A 15,454-nucleotide genomic window follows, 5' to 3' on the forward strand; every position below is an offset into this window, starting at 1 on the left:
ATGTTTTATTTAGCTTGCATGATGGGGGGGGGGGGGCTTATACATTAAAAAACAAAATAAGACAAAAACGGATTTCTCGTCTCTCTCTCTTTTTTTTTTTAGTTTATTTATTTCTTTTGAGAGAGAGACAGAAAGAGAGAGCGCTCGGGAGAGGGGCAGACAGACAGGGAGAGAGAGAATCCCAAGCAGGCTCCGTGCTGTCAGCTCAGAGCCTGACCCAGGGCTCAAGCCACCGTGAGACCATGACCTGAGGCGAAATCCAGGGTCAGATGCCTGGGGCGCCTGGGTGGCTCCCGTCGGTTAAGTGTCAGTCTTGGGCTCAGGTCATGATCTCATGGCTTGTGGGTTTGAGCCCCACATCAGACTCTCTGCTGTCAGTGAAGAGCCTGCTTCTGATCCTCTGTCTCCCTCTCTCTCTCTGCCCTTCCCCCACTTGCTCTCTCTCTCTCAAAAAATAAACATTAAAAAAAAAAAAAAGAGTCAGATGCTTACCTGACTGAGCCATCCAGGGGCTTAGTTTCTCTTGAACACCTGGAAGTCAGGCCCTCCTGATGCCCGTCCACTGTCACGTACCCATTGGTGCTCCTGGCAGATGGCTGTGTGATTTCCAATTGGCACCCCCCTCCCCACTGATGTACCTACCCAGCCCTGTAGGCATTTCAGCTTTAAGCCGTGGACCTAGATCATTCCTCTCAGATATTCTGGCTCACTCCCATTTACCAATATTTGACTTCCTTGTCCCCATAAATTCTCGTATCCCAGGAGTTCCAATATGTTGGCAAAGTGTAAACGAATGAATAGAATCGGGTCAATACAAAATACAAACGTCACAAATTCCTTTGTTTTTTTTTGTTTGTTTGTTTTTAACGTTTATTTATTTTTGGGGGGACAGAGAGAGACAGAGCATGAACGGGGGAGGGGCAGAGAGAGAGGGAGACACAGAATCGGAAACAGGCTCCAGGCTCCGAGCCATCAGCCCAGAGCCCGACGCGGGGCTCGAACTCACGGACCGCGAGATCGTGACCTGGCTGAAGTGGGACGCTTAACCGACTGCGCCACGCAGGCGCCCCTACAAATTCCTTTGTTAAATCATGTGTTCCAATCTTTGACTTGGAAAGCTCAGTGTCCGTCCTCACCATTCTCTGACTCTAATCCCAGTTACTTTCCTGCAGGGAAGATGCTCTCACTGGAACAGAGCAAGGAGGGTAGCATCAGGGCTAGGAGGAGCAGAAGGGCAGGGATGGGGCAGTTATCGGCGAGGAAAGGGTGGCTTAAATCGTGATTACATAGCAGTACACATAGGTGGACAAGTCTTCATTGTTCAAATTAAAGAACCGGGGGCCTGGGTGGCTCAGTCATTAAGCATCTGACTTCAGCTCAGGTCATGATCTCATGGTTGTTGAGTTTCAGTCCTACATGGGGTGAGCACGAACCCTGCTTCGGGTGAGCTGGAGCCCTGCTTCAGGTAAAAATATGAGCCCTGATGGGTCCTGCCTCTCTGCCTCTCTGCCCCCCCTTTCTTTCTGCCCCTTGTGGGATATTCTCTCCTCTCTCTCTCTCTCTCTTTCTCTCTCTCTCTCTCTCTCTCTCCCTCTCTCTCCTTCTGCCCTTCACTCACTTGCATCCCCCCTCTAAAATAAATAAATAAAAATAAATGAAGCAGAGTGCTAGAAACAAGCATATACAGTGAACAAGGATGTACAGTAAATATGTCTGAAGCTGAAAGGAATTGAGAACATGCAGAACGTACAAACCGTCCTCTGATAAGGGATATGAGGGGGTCACGTAGGAGGGGCAGGCCAATTACTGACTTAGGTGCCTGGCTATTCATCTCTGATCTGGAAAGCCCCCAGCTAATGTTGGAGTCCCACTCATTCAGTTACATTTAAATCAACAAATGCTCATCAAAGGACCCTATCTAGGACTCAGTCTTAGTTCCTAGATATAAGGTGGCTCAGGGCCTGGTTCAGAACCCACAGCACAGTCCCTTGTGTTTCACAGGGAGAGGGCAGTACAGGTAGGGGTGACCTAGACATCAGCCCAGCCAAGGATGTCTCAAACATGGAAAATCGGGCTCACACATAGACTCACTGAGCCCTGGACCTCACTTCCTACCTCACCTCCAAACTCATGTTAAAAAATCACCGTCAGACATCAGGAGGACATAAAGGTCAAGCAACTCAAATATAAGCACACATCCAAATTGCCTGGAGGACTCGTAAAACACAGATGCCTGAGCCTCACAGCCAGCATTTCTGATTCAGGTGGTCTGGGGTGGGGCCGAAGAATTTCTAACAACTTCCCAAAAGATGTGAATGCTGCTGATCCCTGAGAACCACTGATATAAAGAAATGTCCACCCCTGTCCATTGCTAATATTTCCAGAACCTAGAGCCCACTAAAAGAAGTGATCTACAATTTTCCTTAGAGAAACTCATCGTGTGACATTGTGCCTTTCCTGCTCTGTATTGCCGTATTGAGATCCTCGAAGACTTCCATCTGAACTCTATTGAACAGATAAAATGCTAACCAATGATGATTGACGTGCATCGACTCTTGGTAAAGATAGTAAAGTGAATCTTGCCTGCCGCCTCTCCCAAGGCAGCCCCAAATCCACGGGTATCCTGGGACAATAGGCAGAGGTGGCTTTTCACTAATTAGCATTACTCAGGCTCCATTCTCCTTTCCAAAAACTCCGCCATCAATTAGTTCAACACAATTCAGCATAATTTTTTTTAATGTTTATTTATTTTTGAGGGAGAGAGAGAGCAAGGGAGGAGCAGAGAGAGAGAGAGAGAGAGAGAGAGAGAGAGAGAGGATCCGAAGCAGGCTCTGCACTCTTAGTGGGGCTCAAATTCAATAACCGTGAGATCATGACCAAAGCCGAAGTCGGGTGCTTAACCAGCTGAGCCACCCAGGCGCCCCTCAATATAATTTTTTTAAGTTTATTTATTTTGAGAGAGGAGAGAAAGAGAGTGAGCACGGGGGGGAGGGGCAGAGAGAAGGAGAGACAGAATTTCAAGCAGTCTCTGCACCTTCAGCTCAGAGGCTGATGTGGGGCTCGAACCCATGAGGAGGAGGACTCCAGATGATTCCTTGAGAAACACTAATTGAAGCCAAAGGACTTGGGGTACCTGGTTGGCTCTGTCGGTAGAACACACTAGTCCTCAGGGTCAGGAGTTCGATCACCACCTTGGGGTAGAGCTTACTTAACAACAACAAAAAGCCTAAAGATTCAACAACTTTAGGTTTCCTCCCATTTTTTTCTCTTATATATAATTTCAAGAGGAAGCTATCAAAACCAACATTTCCATCAAAGGTCTGGCAAGCCCAGGGTACTTTTCTCAGCAGAGCCTCACTTCCTATCTCCAGAACTGAAGCTGGGGTACACACAGTGTCTCCAAAAGGAAAATATTCTAAGTTCAATGTAACAAACCTTATGAATTGGTTACAAATTGCATTCTGTTGCTAGTGACAAAATGTCAATGGCAGTGGCTTAAACAAAGTTGTTGTTTATTCTATTATGTGAAAATATTAGGAAGTAGTTGATCAAGGCTGGTATGGGGGCTCGATAAATTCATCAGAGATCAGGTTCGTTCTATCTTTTTACTCAGGGTAATAAAATGGCTGCTGGAAGTCGGCCATCATGTCTGTATTCTGGGCAGGAAAAGGGGGATCCCTCCTCCCAGCTGAGTCATTTCCCTATTAGAAGTTTTCCTGGAAGCCCCAACCAGTAATTTCCCTTGACATATCACCAGTCACCCCCAGATGCATGGGAAGCTGGGTAAGTAGCCTGTTAGCCCACACGTTGCTGACCCAGAGAATATGGTTCTGTAATTAAGGAAGAAGGAAGAATGGAAGTTGAGTAAGGTGTCTGGAAGTCTCTGCCACAATCTACAAAGTTCCAGATGGGGAAGGAGGGAGGAGACGGGAGCCATGTAACCTGCAGTGCATTAGCACACAAACTAGAACTCGGAGGAAAACTGCACGTGTGCTGAGAGAGCTGTGGAACAGGTACCACAAGGTTGTCAGGAGGAGACAGCATCTGAGCTGCTTCTTGATGTTCAGGTGAAACTATAACCCACAGAGATGGACGGTGCAGGAAGTCACTCCAGGCAGACAACACGTCTGGGGACCAACGGAGCTCACTCAGAAGAACCTGAACAAAAAAAGCTTTCAGAGCTTAAAGACATTTAGCAGCCACTGAGTTCAAAGGTTCCTAACCTGAGGGGCATCCGAGTGGCTCAATGGGTCCTACTCTTGATATCAGCTCAGGTCATGGTCTCATAGTTCATGGGTTCCAGCGCCGCGTAGGGCTCTGCTCCCCCCTGAAAAATGAATAAACTTCAAAAGGTTCTTAACCTGAGATGCACACATAGCCTTACTGCAGGGGCTTCAGGGGTCCCTGAATCACTTGAAATCCTTTTTTTTTTTTAATGTTTATTTATTTTGAGAGAGAGAGAAAGAGTGTATGTGAGCAGGGGAGGGGCAGAGAGAGAGGGAGAGAGAGAGAATCTGGGGGCTTGATCCCACCCCCCTGGGACCATGACCTGAGCTGAAGTCAAGAGTCAGTCGCTTAACCCACTGAGCCACCCAGGCGCCCCTGAATTGCCTGAAATTCTATGCAAAACTTTTTCTACGTGGGTATACTGTCCTTCTCTCATGAAAGATGTTCAGGATAATCCCCATATTATTCCTTCCGATCTTTCCCAAAAGAGCGCACCTCGTCCCCCGACTTTTGAACCCTACACACAACCCAGCCACCAACTCTAATTCCTCATTCCTCAACTCCCCCACCTCCACACTCTACCCTGACTGCACTCATGCTCTTCCTCCCCCCCACCCCCCCACCCCCACCCCCACCCCCCCATAGTTGCTCCTCTCTGCCTCTCCTCTTCCTCTACATATGGCAAGGTAAGTAGTGGTCTCCCCATCACTGGAAGTACAAAAGCACAGACTGCACAAACACCTGCAGGGGACATTGTAAGAGACGTTTGTCTTAGTTGCAAGCAGCAGAAGCCGGCCTGGGACTCTAGGGTTCCTTTCAGCATGAAGGTCCTTTGGCTGTGCTATTCCTCCTGGAATTCCTCTTCCCTCTCCTTACCCACCACAGTCTCTTACCTTCTTTAATCCTAATAATTTCCCCGAGGAGTACACAACTTAACATTAGCTTTATCACCTGTTTGCTATTGTTCTCCCTCTTTTTCTATGTATAGGTGTAATGTAAGAAAAAGAAAAGGCAGATTATAACTAATTCAAGGACAAGACCTGAGTCTTCTTCCCTTTACGTTCGCTATGCCTTGTCCAAAAGGTGACCGATCATCCCAGTGGGCCCAGGACTGAGGGGACATGGGACCTTCAGAGCTAAAAGTGCAGAAACACTGAGCAAACCAGGATGAGTGAGCCACCCCACTTGCCCAAGAAGAGGGCACATCGTACCTGCTCATTGATTGGTAACTACGGTAGACATTTCTGCTGTTGGCCAGTATTTCTGGTTCTCTCCTTCCGGGTACGTATTGTACTTTCCCGCCCCCTTGAAGCAGAGCATGACTATGTGACTTGCTTTGGCCAATAAAATGTGAGTGGATTTCAGGTGTGTCACTTCTGAGCAGAAGCATTTAAGACCCTTTGCACCATTCCCTTCTATATGCTCTCCTCTTGCCCTGGCGAACCCTGAAGGCATAGGGTTGAAATGACTGCATCGTAGGACGGTGCAGAATGTCTGCGTACTGCAGGGCCCCCTGCCTCCCCACGCTGGACGTGGAGTGTGAACAAAACTTAGCTTTACTCGTGGTGAGTCACTGCAACTTATGTGTTTCATTACCGCAGTAGAACCTAACCTAACCTAACCTGACTGGTACATCAACCCCTGAAAATTCCATTAGCCAACCTTATTCAAACTCAGGTTGCAAAGCAAAACACAACACAACAAACAAACAAAAACCTTGCATGCTCGTGCATGAGCAGGGGAGGGGCAGAGAAAGAGGGAGAGAGAGAGAGAGAGAGAGAGAGAGAGAGAGAGAGAGAATCCCAAGCAGGCTGCATGCTGTCAGTGCAGAGCAGGATATGGGGCTCAGTCTCACCAGCCACGAGATCGCGACCTGAGCCGAAGTGGCACACGTAACTGACTCAGCCGCCCAAGCACCCCGATAATTTCTATTTCTAACTAAGATATCTGATACTGCAGACACTGCTGATTTGGGGACCACATTTTGTGAATCACTATCTTATATTATTCTTCCTTCCATGAGCCTAATATCATCTGGGTCTTTAGTTTCCTTTCTTAGAGCCTGCTACAATTTGGTCTTATAGTCTGTGGAGCGGGAATATGTGGTCTCATATTCTTTCCTCACTCACGACCGCGAGCACCTTTTACGTGGCCATACCTCCCCAAGTGTCTCGGGGCCTTGTATAATTTGCTAATACACACACACACATGCACACTGATTTTCAAAGTTAGGTGTGCTTTTTCTGCACTGCCACTCCCAGAAACCTCAGCTGGTAACAAAGTGAGGGTAAATAAAAGTTCTTTTCCCCGGGCATTGACATGTGATGTCCCTTATTCCCACCGCATCTGCCCGTCTGCTCCACAAGGTTGTTGTGATGGGCAACATCTATCCAGGATGGACAGAGTAGTACAGACGCTCGTGAACTGGAAAGAGCTATGGACCCAGAAGTGAGGAGGCATTACCACGGAACAAAGTATCATTATGTATTTGTAGGGACGTGGCTCGAAGCTTAGGTTCAGGAGTTAGAACGGGAATTTATTTGGGCTCTGGTACTTCCTAGTTTTGTGAGCTAAGGCAAATCACGTCTCTGATCCTCATCTTCGTAACCTGTAAAGTGGAAGGAATAATACCTTCGTGGCAAGGAGATGGGAAAAAATAAAGTAATATGTACAAAGTAGCCAGGGCAGACCCAGCTCCCAGTAAATGGTAGCTGTTGTGTTTACTAAGTCATTGTTTTCATTTTTCTTCCTGGCCTTCTCTCTGCCAAGGGTCGGGGAAAACATCCATTGTTCATAGGGATCTTCTCTGCCCTGGCCCAAAGTTGTCACCATTTACGGAGAGTCTGGTCACTTGCCGCGGGCGGTGCCACCGCGAACCCCGAGGCCCTGCTCTTCGGGTATTTACGGCGCGCGGCCGCCCCAGCTCCGACTCAAGTCTGCGCTTCCAGGTTCAGTTTCAGGGTCTCGCCGGCAGCCCCGGCCGGCGGGCGCGCAGCGGGCGGCGGGGCCCGGGCGGCTGGGTCCTCGGGGGCCCCCGGAGCAGGCAGGCGGCGTCCGGGAGTCCCCGGAGGAGGATGGGCTGCGGACACAGCCGGCCGAGCTGCTGCAAAGCCCCCAAAAAGGTAAAGGGCTCCGGCGGCGAAGTTTGCCTTCAGAGGGGAGGAGGGTGCGGAACCGCTCCGCCGCAGGGACTGTCGGCGCCGCCGGCCCCCCGCCGGTCCCCGCCCCGGGGTGCCAGGCGGAGGACGGCCAGAGGCCGACGCGGAGGGAGGCGGGGAAAGCTCGGCCGGGCGACGCTCTTTCCCCCACCAACCCCCCGGCCCCGGGCTGAGCCGCGCGGGGCAGCCGAGTTTAGCCACACGGCCCCCGGGCCCGGGAAGCGCAGCTAATTCCGGCTGCCTGAGTAGGGAAATGTCTAGTGCTGTGGCAGGTGCCCTCTTCCTTCGGTCTGGGCGCAGCTTCGCTGTGTGGCCACGGACTAGTGACTTGACCTCTCTGGGCCTTCCGCTTTTCCCACCGTTGGGAGGCAGATTATCTCTAAGGCCGCTCCTCGCAGAATGGTCCACGGGTTTACGGCAGCGGCACCACCCGGGACCTGTTTGAAATGCAGACTCTCAGGCTCTTCCCCGGACCTGCCAAAATAGAACCTGACTTTTTTTTAACGAGATACCAGGTGCTCACAACAGGCTTTAAAGTTTGAGAAGCGCCGGTCTGGAGCCTCCTCGAGGCCCCAAAGCCGGTGCATGTGGGCTGTCCTGGGGGTAGCTGGGAGGGGCCAAAGAGGGAGGAGATCTGCAGCCTGCTGCTGCCCTTCCTTTCCTTCCTGTCCCTCCCCCGAGGGGCCTCGGAGCTGGGTTAGGACCCAGGAGACTCGACTCGGGTTTCTGACAGTGGGCCCAGCTGCCCCTTGAGGTCTGACCAGCCCAGAAGGTCAGAGCCTGGGGCCGGAGGACTGTCCTCGGGGGACAGCCCCGGGCACAGAGAGGGAAGAGGGGACCCTCAAGTTCTAGCTTCTCTTCCTACTACTGCCTGCCTTTCTGCCAGGTGGGGACAGGTGGTCCCATAAACTTGATGAGCCTCTGGAGACCTTGAGAGGCTCCAAGCTGCCATAAAATGTAGTTATTTTTCATAAAACTTGAGTCTCCCTGCTCTCTGCTCCTGCTTTGCTAAGGCCAGGGCAAGCTTTCCTGCCTTGTGCCTAGTTCTAGTTCAGGAAGATGAGCTTCCCCCCCAAGTACAATGCCTCTCCCACTTTCCTTGCTCCTCCTTTATTCCTAGTCCAGAAAACCTCACCAAGCTCTGACCCAGAAAGAGTCCCGTCTTCCCTTACTCCCACAGGGAAACTGAGGCTTGCCTGAAGCAGTGGAAGCAGAGGGCTGGCTGACGGGGATGGTGGACAGATAAAGCCGAGCCTGGCTTGCGACTAGAATGAGCTGGTGATAGGCGGACGTCAGTTCTGGCTCTGCCATAAACAGGCTGTGTATCCCCGAGCAAGCCCTCAGCCCTCTCGGGGCCTCGGTTTCTCCCTCTGCGTGGAGAGGAAGAGAGATGAATGGGATGACTTCTAAGGGTCTGAGGGTCCGTGTTCTCTGACCCCGTGTCAGCATCTGAGTCTGCAAAGTGAGCCGAGTGTGATTTCCATCTAAGCAGGGACAGAAGGAGACTGGAAGAGGAGCCTGGTCTAGGCATGACCCTTCCAACAGTGAGCATGGGTTCCCTTGCCTCCTGGCCCTTCTGAGAGCCTTACCAGCTGTCCCTGTCTGTCCTTGGTACAGCCTGAACTGGACCCTCCCGCCTCAAGCTTTGAAGGGCAAGTCAAGTCCACACAGACTATCCGAGTGGGAAAGGGCCCTGGGTACCGCCTGGGCTGATATACCCAGTATACAGATGGGAGGTTAAGGCCTGGAGAAGGGAAGGAGTAACTTAGAGCCGACCCCGGGTATCCAGCCCCCTAGTCCAGTGCTCTTTGTCCCCACCCCAACTCTGTGCTTCATGTGGCTTCTTAGTGATTCCAAAGCCCTTTGGCATCAAAGCCTTCACTCTGTGGCCTCAGGGCAGTCTGGCCTTCCTTCCCTGCCCCAGCAACACCAGGCCCCTGCCCCTGTGCGGCAGGACTTACAGGCCAGTTCTGTTTAAAGTTCATGCCTGTTTCCATCCCTGCAGGCTGTGCTCCTGCCCAATGTCTTATCCAAGGATGCTCCCAAGGCCATCCTCACAGGCTGTCAGTCCCCTGGGGGGACACAGGGCTCTAAGGAGGGGAGGTGCAAAGATGAGCTCAGACTACAGAAGGGTCAGATCGAGGCAACGATGACTCACCCTTAGAGGCAGTTGACAGAGTACTCACGCTCACATCCTGCGGGCCTCGCAAAAGCCCTGGGAGCTAGGCTGAGCTGCAGGGTCTTCACCACTCCACAGGTGAGGACACCAAGGTTCAGAGAGGCGTGATGTGTCCAAAGTCATAGAGCCGGCTGGGGATAAAGCTGTGCAGCTGAGCTTGGTTTGCCGCACCCGGCCTGATGCTCATCGCCGGTACAGAGCAGGTGCTGTGGAAATATTTGAGTGAGCAAATGGGGGCAAACAAGAGCCAGGCTAAGCCAGGGTGAGCCTGGGGTGCAACAATAGTACCTCCTTCAGCCTCAAGAGATACAGGACGGCTCCTTGGATTGGGGCAAAGGGGGGTGTGGGGATGCCTTGACTGAGTGCTGAAGGTTTGGGAGGAGTTACAGTCGAGGCAGAGGGAAGAGCCTGAGCCAAGGCTGAACCAGAGAGAGCCCAGTATGGTGGGGCTCCTTGGGGAGAGTGGATGTGACAGGCGGCGAGGAATGAGTCCGGAACTTTCAGCGGGGACTACCCTGGCTACGGACAGGGGCTTGACCACTAGGACCTCTCTGTCCTTCTAAGTTCAGGGATGAGAGGGTTTGCTGAGTTCTGTAGTCTCCTGTGCCTGGTGGCCTTAGCTGAGAGACCCGGCCTGAGGCTAAGCCACTGATTGGGACGAGTTGACATCCTGACGAATGCCTGAGTGGGGATCGCTGGCAGCTGGGTGCTGTGGAGCCATCTGCACCACGTGGTCCTTCCTAAACCCATCTTGACTGAGACCATGGGTGATGTGGTCATGTCCCCAGGAGGCCTTGGACGGAGGATGGACAGAGGGGAGGGACCAAGGAAACAAATTTTCCATGGACTTGCCTGTAGAAGTGACACGGGAGTACAGAGGGACCTTCCATCCCCAGTAGCTTACCAGGGATGGGGAGGGGCTCCCAGTGCCTTGCGGTGGCCCCCCTGTGTGTGTGCCTGGCATGATGTCAGAACTGCCCAGTGCCCCGGGCTTTGGCTCTGGCCCCGGCACCTCAGCCCTGAGTAGAGTGTCAGAGAACTCACTTGGTCCTGCTCCCACAGCTGGGTCCTCAATGGGTGTCTTTCAGGAGCCCTTCAGGAACACTTCCGGGTAGCAGGCCAGGAGAGAGAGAGAGGGAGGGCTGCAGAAGTGATTGACGTGGAAGAGCCCAGGCCTAGGCAGAAATAATTCCGAAACAAAACCATGGACGCTAAGGGTGTGGGCTTTAGAGCTGGGTTCACGCATTGTTTTCTTCCCTCGGCACAGCAGGCTCTGGGCTAGGTGCTGCTTCAGTCCTGGCTGTGTCGCAGGTCCATGAAGTGACTGTGGAAAGGACGTGGCTTCTTCGTGCCTCGGTTTCTCCATCTGTAAGATAGGCATGAGATTAGCTGCCAGGTCATAGGGTTGTTCTAGAGATTAGATGAAAGAATGCATGCAGGAGAGTCCCTGATACACGGGCTGGCAAGTAGTGCGCTGTTGATAAGAGGGCGTGTGCATAATGTCAAAAGGGAGACCCAGTTATACTTTAAGGACATCACTGCCTGGATTGGACCCGAAGAAAGCAAACAGGGATGTGAGAGACAGGGGGACATGAATGTCCTTGGAAGGCTTTGGGGTTGGGGCAATGAAGCCTGGAGCCTGGCCGTTACCTCCAACCCTCTGAAGCGTTGCCAAGGGGGCTTGGGGAGCAGCCTTGTTCTCTGTTGTTCCAGAAGGCAGAATTGTGACCAGTGAGGGGAAGTTAAAGGAAGCCAGATTCTACTTCTCATGGGGAAGAAAGGTAGCGAGTTCTCCGTCTCTGGAGGAGTTCAAGCAGAGGTCAGGTGACATTTTGGCAAGAACAGAAGGGGGGATTAGGCCTAGCAAATATTTAGGATTCCGCTTAAGAAATCTAATTCTGATTATTATAATGTTTAAGGCAAAATTTCGGAACTTGGAAAAACAAAGAACTTTAAAAATCACTTTTAATCCCACCATTAAGACATAGCCTCTGTGTATATTTCGGTGTCATTCTATTTTCCCTACTATATATATAATATACATGAGGGTGACTATTTTTACACAATTGGGAATATATATATATTTTTCTAGAGAGTGCGCATGTGGGTACAAGCAGGGGAGGGGCAGAGGGAGTGGTAGAGATTATCTTAAGCAGGCTCCACACTCAGCAGGGATCCATGACCCTGGGATCATGACCTGAGCCAGAATCGAGAGTTGGATGCTCAACCGACTGAGTCACCCCCATGCCCCAGGAATATATTTTAAAGTGGCTGTACTCTAGTTAATATTTTGCTGGGTGCATTTTTGTTAAATCGTCCACGGAAACATGATTTTTAATGGCCACCTAATATTCTGTGGATGTTCCATGGCTTATTTAACCAGTTTGGACCCTTGGTTGCTTATATGCCCTAGTCCTGTGCTCATTTTTCATGAGCATCTTTGTGGTTTCATGCTAAGGAGGGAGAGGGTGGCTTTGAGCTCAGAGGGGAGCAGAGGGACTGAGGGGTGGCTTCCTGAGACAGCTGGGTTTTGAAGGTTGGTGGAATGGGGGCTGGACAGTTGTTTTGGGGTAAGTGGGAAATAGGAAAGTCCGGGCCCCTGACATCTGGTCAGTAGGAACAGGGCAAATCTGACCTTTTAGCTTCGTTTGCTGAGGGTGGGGTGGTCGGGAGTATGAAAGGAAGCTGACTTTCCTGGGCACCGAGCCCTCTGCCCCAAGCATCGTGGAGACGTTGGTGTGTATGTAGCCTCCGAGCTAATGATTTTTGCCCAATCCGTAAAATCATGCCAGCTAAAGCCCTTACGGGCTTCCATACATATGCATTCTGAAAATCTTGTGAGATTGAAAGCCAGATTTCTGTTTTATAAAGGGACATCTGTACCCTGTGACCTAAGACGATTAGAAAAATTTCTAATAATCCTTGCCTTAGAGACTCAATCTTTGGCAACACATTTTCTGCACATGTACATGTTTTTAATTCTGTTCTTTTCCTTTGTAGTTGAATTCCCAGGTGGCTGGCACATAGGTCCCTCAAGGGCCCCCAGCCACCTAAAGACTTGCATCTTTGCCAAAATTGGGTGTTGAGTTTGGGGCCTGGGCTTCATGTCTTTTGTTGTTGTTGTTGTTGTAAAGAGAACACGAAAGATAAAACTTCAAATTAGTTGCCCAGAAGCAGGCTGCTATGTCGGTCAAGCTGGTGACACTCTTGGGCCGGGGCGGGGGCAGGGGCGGGGGGGGGGGGGGGAATGGCCACCTGACCTCTCAGTATTGGTAGATCAGGTAGTAAACGAGTGTCTGAAATCTGCCTAGGAAAGGGTTTCTAAAGGGCCTCGGTAAAACATTCATGTTCGAAGAAGAAACCGGGAAAAAGTAGGAACACCCTCCAATAAAAGGAAGAACCTGATGGTTGGCCCGAGTTCTGGGGGCACTTGGGGTCCCATCTTTGTCTTCTCAGTGTCCTCCACCCTCAGAGCACTGTGAACCGTGCAGGATGACCTGGAGGGAGAGCAGGACCCGGAGGGAGAGCAGGGGGAGCCCCTGTGAGTACACCGTGGGCAGAGAGAAGGCGCAAGAGAGCATCCATCCTTCTTCAGCGTGTGGAGATCTAAACCTGCCCATGACCTGAAGACAAGTCACCTGGCATTTCTCGCCAGGTGAATTTTAATCCCTGAAAATCGTTGATCTTGTCACTTTATTTTCAAACCTGAACCTTCCCGAACATCTAGGCCAGATGCCTTACAATACCTAAAACACCCCTCCCACGGCCATGCTTTCCCCCGGATAAGTGATGTACAACCTGACCTACTTCCACGTCTCCCTCTCCCCCAATGGTGGAGCTCTTTCACTGAGTGTGCCAGAACCTTGTAGACCTCCTTGCCATTTCTCCACGGCTCCACACCACCCTACCTGCTGCCGCTCCTTAAGCAGGTAGGCAATAGCCTTGACATCAGGAAATTTATCTGTACTGGAAATTTATCTCTACCCCCCCCCCAACTCATGTGTACCTAGAACCCATGAATGTGACCTTATTTTGGAGATGGGATCCAGTTAGGATGAGGTCATACTGGATTAGGATGGGCCTTCATCCAATGACAGTTATCCTCATAAGAAAAGGAAAATTTGGACAGGGAGAAGGCCATGCGGTAACAGAAGCAGAGATTGGAAGGATGCGGACGCACAGGCCAAGGGACACCAAGACTTGCTGGCAACTGCCAGAAGCCAGGAGAAGGAGCTAGGACGGATTCTTCCTCAGAACCTCCAGAAGGAACCCACTCACCTGACAACCTTGCTTTTGGACTTGTAGCCTCCAGAACTGTGGGAGAGCACACTTCGTTTTAAGGCTCCGTCTTTGTGGTGATTTGCTGCAGCAGCCCTGGGGAGCTTGTATGTCTTCGGGTTAATGGCTCCCACCCTCGCGCTCAGCCTTCGCCCCTGCCTTGCCAGCAGTCAAGGTGGACAGCCAGAGCCCACCCTTGGACCCATGGCTCACCAGAAGAGTAGGGGGCGTGGCAAACGCGGAGGTGCTTGGACGAGGAGGCCCAGATGCTTTTGGCCACCGGCCACCGGCCGCGGCACCTGCGGAGGAAAGGGCCGCCCTGGGAGTCAGCAGCGGACTGACTCCTGCCTCTTCCACTAACTTGCTGTGGGATGGCAGATAGGAAGTTCTCTCCCTGGGCCCTGGCTTCTCCATCTGTAAAAGGGCTGCGGTGGCTGCTTTTAGGCTCAGAGAGAGGTGTTTCTTCTCGTTAATTTCTTTGCACACAAGTAAAGTTTACATACACTGTTGTGGGTTTTTTAAATTTATTTTTTATGTTTTTACTTTATTTTTGAGAGAGAGAGAGACAGAGACAGAGCATGAGTAGGGGAGGGGCAGAGAGAGAGAGGGAGACACAGAATGTGATGCGGGCTCCAGGCTCCAAGCTGTCAGCACAGAGCCCAACGCGGGGCTCGAACCCATGAACCGTGAGATCATGACCTGAGCTGAAGTCGGATGCTTAACCGACTGAGCTACCCGGGCGCCCCAGAATACACTGTTGTTTAAAAAGTCCTAAGAAAAGGGGCGCCTGGGTGGCGCAGTCAGTTAAGCGTCCGACTTCAGCCAGGTCACGATCTCGCGGTCCGTGAGTTCGAGCCCCGCGTCAGGCTCTGGGCTGATGGCTCAGAGCCTGGAGCCTGTTTCCGATTCTGTGTCTCCCTCTCTCTGCCCCTCCCCCGTTCATGCTCTGTCTCTCTCTGTCCCAAAAATAAATAAACGTTGAAAAAAAAAATTAAAAAAAAAAAAGTCCTAAGAATTAAGGTCAAACTAATGCTACCCCTCCTTGGCCACAGCAATCTTCGTCCTTTCTCTGGAGATGACAAACAAGTGCCATCAACTTGTGCTTTTCTTGGCCCTTTACTCTGTTCTTTTGTGCGCAGTAGAAATAGTTTGTTTGCATATTGGTGGTCTACCAGATGCCTTTCCAACTGGGTATGTAACACATGCTTCAGTTTTTAAACTTACAAGTGACATCGCAGAGTATTATGTATCTTAGTGTATCGAGCCAGCCCCCACTACAGACGTGAGGCTGGTTTCCAGTGTGTTTCTGTTACAAACGACTCTGCTGTGAGTGCCCTGGAGGTGCCGTGTCCTCACTGACAGGCGCCTCTCTGCTAAGCACCGCGATTGCACGGGGGTGGGGTATGCCGCCTGTAAGCTGGGGTGGCTGCTGAGGTCCCCGTCAGCTTGCCCTTCCTTTTATTGCCTCCCCACGGGGGCTGCTCGAGAACAGAGGGTGGTGTGAAGGGTGCAGGACACCCACCCAGGCCCTCCTGAGCAAAGGCACCTCCTTTCTTGTCCTCTGGAGAAGCCAGCCCTCTTCATGCAGGGGTTGACGGCTGAGTGTGTCAGA

At 51.4% G+C, this 15,454-nt stretch overlaps 1 protein-coding gene across 1 annotated transcript in view; it reads left to right on the forward strand.

Moving 5' to 3' along the window:
* Positions 1 to 5,717: 5,717 nt before the first annotated feature.
* The window catches only part of CCDC69 (coiled-coil domain containing 69), a 36,638-nt gene continuing 26,901 nt past the window's right edge, over positions 5,718 to 15,454 (forward strand). Inside the window, exons 1-2 of the mRNA XM_006928069.3 lie at positions 5,718 to 5,792; positions 6,939 to 7,349. Of these exons, the coding sequence (XP_006928131.2) occupies positions 5,718 to 5,792; positions 6,939 to 7,349 (486 nt within the window). The remainder of the gene's footprint in view (positions 5,793 to 6,938; positions 7,350 to 15,454) is intronic.

Source organism: Felis catus, chromosome A1 (genome assembly GCF_018350175.1).
Source record: "Felis catus isolate Fca126 chromosome A1, F.catus_Fca126_mat1.0, whole genome shotgun sequence".
Taxonomy (NCBI): domain Eukaryota; kingdom Metazoa; phylum Chordata; class Mammalia; order Carnivora; family Felidae; genus Felis; species Felis catus.